This window comes from Silene latifolia, chromosome 9 (genome assembly GCF_048544455.1).
Source record: "Silene latifolia isolate original U9 population chromosome 9, ASM4854445v1, whole genome shotgun sequence".
Lineage (NCBI taxonomy): Eukaryota > Viridiplantae > Streptophyta > Magnoliopsida > Caryophyllales > Caryophyllaceae > Silene > Silene latifolia.
In genome coordinates, this window is record NC_133534.1 from 129,278,749 (window position 1) to 129,288,119 (window position 9,371).

A 9,371-nucleotide genomic window follows, 5' to 3' on the forward strand; every position below is an offset into this window, starting at 1 on the left:
AATATAGGCCATCTTTCCTCGGGTAGTAGTAGTTCCGAAACTTCGGGACGAAATTTATTTTTTGGAGGGTAGAATGTGACACCTCATGTTTTGAATTTATTTTGAGATACATTTCCGTGTTTTGACTTTATTTTGTGATGCATTTTGATAAGTTGATATAGCTCGATAATAATAAATGGTTAATCATGTAGCAATGATCATAAGCTCGAATGGTTAATTGTTTATAGAGGATTTTGTAGTATTCCTGGGTGAACTTCGAGACGAAGTTCATTTTAGGGGGGGGGGGGGAGACTGTAATACTCGTAATTTGATGGAATTTATATTTACGTTTTGGGCATTTTTAATAATTAATTATGACGTTTATAATTAATAATTGTGAATAAGACGGTTAATAAATAATAAATAATAGAATAATGAGTCGGAATGGCAATTGGTAATAATAATATACGATAATTTATATAATAATAGTGAACAATAATTATGTTATAATAATAATAGTAATTACAATAATAATAATAATAATAATAATAATAATAATAATAATGATAATAATAATGATAATAATAATAATGATAATAATAATAATAATAATAATAATAATAATAATAATAATAATAATAATAATAATAATAATAATAATAATAATAATAATAATAATAATAATAATAATAATAATAATAATAATAATAATAATAATAATAATAATAATAATAATAATAATAATAATAATAATAATAATAATAATAATAATAAGCGGATCCAGAAATTCTCGGTATCTCAGGATGCTGGGGCTCGGGTAGCCGCTTACATTTTTATTCGTATTAGCTTTACTATTGCTAAGGGTGTGGGAGCCCAGATTGTCTCTCGGCTCCCCACCAATTTCATGTAAACCTTTTATTTTTTTATTATAATAATAATAATAATAATAATAATAATAAAATAATAATAATAATAATAATCGTATTTGTATAATAGTAATAATATGATAATATGATAATTACATAGTTTCCTAATTGCTTTCTTATACCCTATGACCTACCTATATATAAATAAACCTTATTCATCATAAAACACAAATAATTCACATAAGAGAAAAGAGAAAGAAGAACTAGCTAGGAGATCGTCACAAGGTAATTTTCTAATCGTCTCATAACATACTCACCTTAAGACTGATATAACTAATCAATTAGACCGTCGTTGACTGACCCGAGACCATGACCATGACCGGGAAACATCAGGGAATGGCCGGACCCACCGTTGACGACCATTAACCGTAGGGATAAGGGTGTTCGAAGGGTGTTTTCGACGGTGGTTTGAAGGGTATGTACTATATGTTTATACGGAATTCAACCCTTATTTAGACTCGACTTAATCTGGGCATGGTTGGGTTTAGACCAGGGGTGAGATTCAACCTCGGGGGTGGCGTCGTGGTGACCTTAGGTGGTGGTTTGTGGTGGTTGTGGTCGGAAAAACGCGAAAACAGAGGAGGGACTGCTTGTGTAGTTGCTGCCGGTGTTAGGTTGTGGATGGGGTATTATTGATGCGTAGAGAGGAGGAGGGACCACCCCTGGAACTATAGTTGGTCAGTGGTGATGAGGTGGTGGCCAGAGGTGGTGTGGTGTCGGGTAGATATGGTGTCGGGTTTTCGGTATTGGTGGTGTTTGTGGTAGGTTGCTAGGGCGTGAGTTTGTGGCTGTTAGAGGCGGTTATAGCGGGTGTTTGGGGCGTGGTTGAGTGGCTGGAAGTGGAGGCACCTGGTGGGTGAGGGTGTCAAACCTGGTGGTTGTCGGGTTTGGGTTTTTTGTGGGTTGTTTATTGGTGTTGTCACTGGTGGTACATGAGATTAGATGGCGTGATATTGTGGTGGATACACTCATCTTAAGACGAGTTTTACAGGTGGTTTGGCAGGTTGTTAGGCTGACCGGTGGTGGTGGTTGGTGTGGCGTTTGGGCTTATTATACACGGGTTGTTCGGATGCGTGGGATATGGTTGGCGTGAATGTTGTATAGGTTGTCTTGGCACGTGAATTTCTAAACACTATTTTAATTCTTGTTTGTTGATAATTATTAGACAGTTTGACCTCGGGTTATTTATAGGTTTGACCATCGACCCGGGTTGATTTGATTCAGTTTCGTAATAATATAATATAATTAATATAAGGGAAATGCTATATACAACCCAATGGGTTGTATTTAAACATTTAATACCCTTCTAAATTTGGTATTAATTTATAAATTAGAGAATAAATTACACATGAATCAATGCAATTAATGCATATATTAAGTGTTTATTTCCTTTTTTAGTTTCTTAAATACAACCCATTGGGTTGTATTTATCATAATCCTTAATATAACTAGTTTTATAATTAGTTTAATTTATTTATAATAAGTGAATCGATTAATTAATAATTAAATTATAAATATTATCGTCTCAAGGTGACAGATTTGTTGAGGAGCATTGCTTATTGGACTCGCTTTGCTATTTACTTGGATTTGCTTTACGTTAATTGGACTTGCTGATCAGGTAGGATAATCTACTCATTTTAACTATGTTTGTTTGAGTTGGCTTGAGCATGTGACATGGTAATTGTTGACAATTTCTGTTATTGAGATTGATATGTTATTACGAGATGGATTATCGTTATTGGACTAAGCTATTATTGTGAATTGGTTGAGTATACCTATAATATATATTGTATGTGGAGATTTGGATTAAAAGGATATTGGACGGCCCTAGGCTGGTTCTGCAGACCATGTCTCTGGTGGATAATGGGAATGGATATTGGACTGCCCCTGGCTTAGTCCCTGGTGGCTAACGTGTGTAGTTAATTGGAAGGCCCCAGGCTTAGTCTCTGGTGGATAACGCTGATAGTTGATACTGGGATATGACATGTGGACTGTAGCGAGATTGAACTGTTTCTTTATATGATGTATTTTATCCTACTCAACCTCGTGGTTGACAGTGTATTCGTGAACACCTGTGATGAACCATAATGGGGAGCAGATTTGACAGGTACTAAAGATTAGCTGACTTGGGAGCTTATGGGATGCATGAGGACTTGGCCAGTCCACCTAGACGTCTAGACCACATAGATTATTTAATCACTTTATTTATTTCCGCTGCGAGTTGTATTTAATTTTATATTAAGTTTTAGTTTGGTTAAGTTGTAATAAATATGTAATCGCTAAATTTTATTTAAAGTACTTTGGTTGTTGTACTTTGTTATTCACTACCTCGAGAAACCGAGATGGTAACAGTCCTATTTATTTGGGAATGTCTTGCTAAAGGCTCCTAAATAAATGGGGTGTTACATGACACTTTGTACATTCCTCAAGATTAGCATTTTCCTCCGAGAAAAGCATACATCGAGTAGGACATGTATCGATCTTCTCATGGGGTAGTTGGAGTCCCTTAAGCACATTCTTAATCTCATTAAAATTGCGCGCCATTTCATTCTTCTTTGGAATAATGTCACCTACGAATGACACAAACCCATTCGCGCATCTAATAGATACGTTGTTCTCACATTTGTGTGCTACCAACCTAGCTGCCGCTTGTAACAAACTCATATTACTACCCTCATACACTGGTTGTTCGTCTTTTTCTAGCATTTTATAGAAGGAAGAAACTAGGGGATTTGGGGTTTCATAACGCACTTCTTCATCGCTAAGGTCGTCGGGATTGAGTTGCTCCTCCAATATTTTATCAACATTATCACGTAACGCATTTTCCACGAGCTCCCGTAAGGATTCTCACTAACTACAATCCTGCTTGAACTTCCTTTGGTAGGCAGTTCCTCACCGTGATATGTACATACATAGTAATTATCGGCAAAACCATTCGACCAAAGATGATCTTGAACTTCTTTCTACCCTTTAAAAGCTCTGTTATTGCATTTCTTACATGGACACCACATTTCACCAAATTTTTTATACATACTACTTTGTTCCGCGAATTCAATAAACTTTATCACCCCCTTTGCAAATTCACGCTTGGATTTCTTTTTTTCGTCTAATCTTTCATACATCCACTGTCGTTCTAATCTTTTCATGTTTTTATGTATCTACAATTCAATTTGTTTGTATATATGTCATAAAAAAAATAATAACAACCAAGAATAATACTCAATAAACATTATCACCAACAAATAACTATTGTCAACAAGTAATCTTTCTTTTTTTGAATTGGGTCCTTATCACTCCAACCTAAACCCATCAATATACGTTTCAAGTCACTAGCAAACACGCACTTGTGATTTATTAATGAGGAACAAATTCAGCAGCAATTGCCCTCTGTTCTCCAAATACATAATGTAGAATAAATAATTACTCCACATATGCATCCAGAGAACATTAAAGGAATTATCACCGAGCTCTTTCCTCATTAACAAATCACAAGTACATATTTACTACCTAAGTGACTTGAAACGTACAAAGACAGTCCCAAACAGGGACTATTCAAGAATTACTCCTAATGAGTAATTTTTGAACGGGTACTAGGTCAATATGAACAATAATTTCAATAATACTAAAAACAAAACATACAACAATGTCAATTAACAAAAACTAACTAACAATCTACATTTTAATTAACATTAACATTTCAAAAAATTTAACAAAATTTTCACAACATCAACATTTAAACAAAAATGACTTCTATCATATGTCAACATGCATCAACACCAACATTAATTTCAACATCAATCACAAAAATGGCTTCTAACCTAAGTCAATTAACCTAATAAACTTAAATAAACAAAAATTAATTTAAAAGAGATAAAAAAAATTACCTAATTAATAACTATATAAATAAAAGGAAGGGTGTTGAAGAAAGTCACTACTACAAATCCCTTACATTGATGACGCTTTTGCATTGATGCTTTTATAAAGCGTCGACCGTAAATAACCCTCCAATTTTAATTTTTTTGGAAACCGCCCCCATTTACTAATAAGAAAGCGAAAAAGTACAGTTTTCTAAATTTTCACTAAAATCCCCCGCTAACCCCCATCCACTGTCATGACTTTACTCCTCTTTTTTCAATTAAAAAACCCTAACCTTCAAAATCCCGTTCAATGATCAGCGATTTTCCTGCCAATCATCAGCAATTTTTCATTCAATCATCAGCAAAGACGATTCAATCAGCAATTTTCCGTTCAATCTGCCAATCAATTGTAATTCTACAACTCACAAATGTAAAATCTGCTTCTTACATATCATAGGTACGGTGCTCTCATTCATTTTCAATTACTTGTATGTTATTGATAGTAATTTTAATTGCTTTAATCGGATTATGAGCGTGCTCAATAATTCCGATCATCAATAAAAAGATGATTAAGTTATTGGTTTTCGGGACATATATAAATAATATGGTGCTATCCGAACTCGATTCGTTCTTTGTTTAATTTTGATTCTTATTTTTCGCTTGATTTTAAGTTCAATTATGAAATGTAGGGTTTTGGTTTAAAGTTCTAAGATTTAAATTTCGAGGGTTTCAACTCCATGAATATCCGTTCCATATTTTCGGCCTTCGATTTTATTAGTCCATTTGTTGGTTCGCATTTGAAGAATGTTGGCGAAGTGGAAGCATCTTACAGTTTGACGGTATGTTGATTCTCGTTCATTTGTGCTTCATAAGGTTTGCCAATCTTTTGAAATTCGTAAACAAAACTCTGATCTTTTATGGCGGTGAGAGCTGGAGCCATGAGGCTTACACTTTACAAAGAACTTGTTTTAGCCATGGCAATCAAGTTGAGCTCGCCACTTTAGGTTAACATTCAATCATAACCTGACTTGAAAATCTATGTACTTTTGCTTTTTTCCACGGAAAACCTCTCAACGACAAATCAACAGCAGTACCCTAGTCCCTCAAAGTTGTGCCTGTGTTGTAATCCGCATTGAATCTTAATTAAGGGTAATGTTCATGAATCGGTGACATTTCTCAGATTAGCCTTTGTCTTCTTTTATGCAGTTTAAGTGTTCAGAAGGTGTGATGATGAGTGAGGTACATGTGACGATACTCTCAAGTTCTTTATTTGGGATTTACACGATTTATGTCTGTATAACTGAATACTACTTCCTTAAACATCTAATTGCAGGAGCAATTCTTTATCATGAAGCCAGAAGAGGTAGTCACTCGGTCTTGTAAAGTCGACCCAACCACTGATCAAGCTGCAAAATATGCTTGTTCCGGTAAAGCTATTTGCTCATCTTTTTTCTTATTTTGTGTCTGTTTAAATGGGAATTTGGGCCACAGTCAAAATTTGATTTTTTGCAAACTTATTGTCCCTGTTACAGCAATTTTGAAAGACTCGGAATTCAAAGAAGTTGATAGGGTTGAGTGCCAGTTCACCACCACAGCCACAGTGCTAGACAATGGAACACTGGTCTGACATACGGTCACCGTGACGGAAATCACATTCTAAAGTATTACATCCTATTTGCTTTGCTTTTCGAAATCATAGAGTGATAGACTACACTGGACATCCCGATTCCGAGTGAAAGGCCACTTGGAAACTTCAGTTGATTTGAAGTAAAATCCGAAAATGCATCCTATAAACATAAACTTGACAAATGTAGTTGTTGAAGTTCAAGAGCTTGTTAGGTTATTGGAACGTATGTTACTTTACTCTGACACACCAAGTGTTTGAACAAAACCCGACACAAAACCAAAACATGAAATTTTACCAAAATCATTCATGATCATATAAACTGCAGGGACCCCCCTTTCAACCGTCACTCTTCGAATCAGTTAAAAGCTTTTGGAACAAATTCTGGGCTGGTTTGTCAGTCTTCATCATGGGAAAATCTTGCAGGTACATGTTTCGACACTGTCAAACTCGATAGCTTGTTGATCATTTAAGCACTAAAAATATTTTGAATTGCACTTGTATCGAATGTGTAGTTTTTTCCATTCCAACTCCTATCTTCTCCTATGTTGCTTGGAGTCTTCAATATTACTCACGTAGCCGCGTCGGCCGTCGGACACTCCACCCCCAGACATGGGTAGGACACTCGGACACTTATTTTAGACCAAAAACATGAATGATATAGGTATCCAAGTTATATTTTATGTCAGTATGGTTTCGTCTCGCAAATTATATTTTCGGTCTAGTAAACACTATCTTTATGCTTTTGTGTCGCAATTCCTATTGAAAAGCTTGTAAAGTTAATGTCTCCGCCTCAACTATCATCTAGGTTGATGGTACGTTACCCGATATTCATATATTATGGTTATTATATAATTGATTTTTTGAGAACATAATATTTTAGAAAGCCTGTGATATCCAGTTCATTCTGAAACATTCACTAATGATGAGTTCTATGTTGATCAAGCTAAGAGTTACTTAGCTCAGGAGGTTTAAAATAAGAAGTTTGCTTGGTCATGATGAAAAAGTGAGTTCACACCAACATCTAATGAACACATCAGAGGAATCTCTTCGAAAAAGGTAAGCATTAGAGATTGTAGGAGAATAGTGGAAAGACTCACTTAAACTCTTAATATGCTGCCTTTTTTTTCAAGGCATTTTAGAAAATTACAGGAGCTATTAAGTCATTTTATGCTAATTCGTTGTTGTTTTACCTTTAATTATATGTAGCGTAGTTAAGATGGGAGTCCTAGACTTTTATGTTGTTGATGTTAAAAAATGCGGTATGATGCTCACAACTCGTTTAAACATTTTTGCTTGATTGCACTGTGTATTGTGTCTACTATTGAATTTTTTTAGCTTCATCTTTTCTGTAGTTATGCAATGAAAATATAATCTGATACGAATTTTAACAGGCTGCCTCGTAGTGCTCAACTCCATACCTCAAAATTCGAGTCTTGTTGAATGTGTAAATTTCCTGGCTCTCAAACTATTAACTGATATTAACTGATTTGGCTCTTTCAGAGCTTCTTGTATGAGTATCATGCTGTTTTGTAGGATCTCTGTACCAGTGGTCTCACTACTACAAATCCCTTGCGTTAATGACGCTTTTGCATTGACGCTCTCATAAACCGTGGACCCATAATTAACCCTCCAATTTTTTTTTTTTTGGGATGACCGCCATATTCATAATGTTAGGCGCAATATTCTAATTTTTCAATTTTCAACTAATAACCCATTATTCCCCCCACATTCACTATCAGCTATTCATTCAATTCCCGCAGTCAAACTCGTTCCACGAAAAACCCTAACCTTTCAATTTCTCATTCTATCATTTCGCCTCTGATTCTTCCATTTATTCCAACTTAACTCCATCAACTTCGTTTCTTCATCTTTTTATGTATCAGTCTGCTCTCTTCTTTTCAATTTTTATCTCCAAAGGTTTGTTTTTGTTCATTTTAATTTCATTTCTGCGAGTTTTTGATTCATTAGTTTAGTAAGCTTGCTTATATTTTCATTTTTCTTACGTGTTTAATCTTGCGATTTTATGATTAATTAGGTGTTATGATATTGACTATGATTTGTTTTCTTAGTGTATTAAATTTGGGGATTAGAATTAGTCATATGTTGCTCCTTAATCGTCATTGTTTTAATCGAATTATGGGCGAGGAAGGTAATTTCGGATCCATGGATACAAATTTATAATTTTTACTTTGGTTTAATATGAATTTGTTTCTTATTTTCATGTAGATGATTGTTTGAATTAATCCATGATTTAATTAATTCATGATTCCAGATTTTGTTGTACATAAGTTTTTGCTTGTTTTTGTTTTGGTTCTATGTTCCTTCTACAATTAATCCATGATTTGTATGTGGTTATTATCAACCAAGGATCCAAAAGCAGGGGTTTTGTTATCCTCTGATTCATGAAATTGTACTGTTTTTAGAAAAACTTAGGAGAGGGAAGCCATAATGTAAAGTTCAAGAACCATTGGTAAAAGTTATTGAGTTCTTATATAGCAAAATCAGCAAGATTTTGAACATTCTCGAATTGTTGTGATTGGGTTCACTCTTCATGTCAAATGGGTTTCTTATATTGTGAGCTAGCAGTCAACCGATATAATTTTTATTACGAGTTCTTTGAAAATTACTTCCAATCAGTAAGATGACTAGCGTCTTGTAAATACCTGTAAGTCCGAACTAGTAGCAGATGCAAGCGCTATTCTCAAGTAATACGTACTATTCGGGTTAGTGTTGTCAAGTTGGAACATAATCTGCCATGTAGTTCGTTCATATGAGTTGTTAACCTTCCTGCAAGATTTTTAAGAATTCGACACAAGTTAAGAGTGTGGTCTTTGCAAGATAATGCATAAACTATGCTTGCTCAAAGAAAATATTGCATCGGTCGACTACTAGTTCACAATATAAGAAACCCATTTGACATGAGCATGTGGACCCGATCACAACAATTCGAGAATGTTTAAAGTTACTGATTTTTTTATATAA

At 34.5% G+C, this 9,371-nt stretch overlaps 1 protein-coding gene across 1 annotated transcript; it reads left to right on the forward strand.

The window, feature by feature from the left end:
• The first annotated feature begins 5,568 nt into the window (after nt 1-5,568).
• LOC141598285 (protein HAPLESS 2-like) lies at nt 5,569-7,943 on the forward strand. Its single transcript, XM_074418102.1, has 6 exons — nt 5,569-5,601; nt 5,948-6,001; nt 6,096-6,189; nt 6,295-6,383; nt 6,715-6,812; nt 7,892-7,943. The coding sequence occupies exons 2-6, from the start codon at nt 5,963-5,965 to the stop codon at nt 7,920-7,922; spliced, it is 351 nt and encodes a 116-aa protein (XP_074274203.1). The 5' UTR covers nt 5,569-5,601; nt 5,948-5,962; the 3' UTR covers nt 7,923-7,943.
• Nucleotides 7,944-9,371: the final 1,428 nt, after the last annotated feature.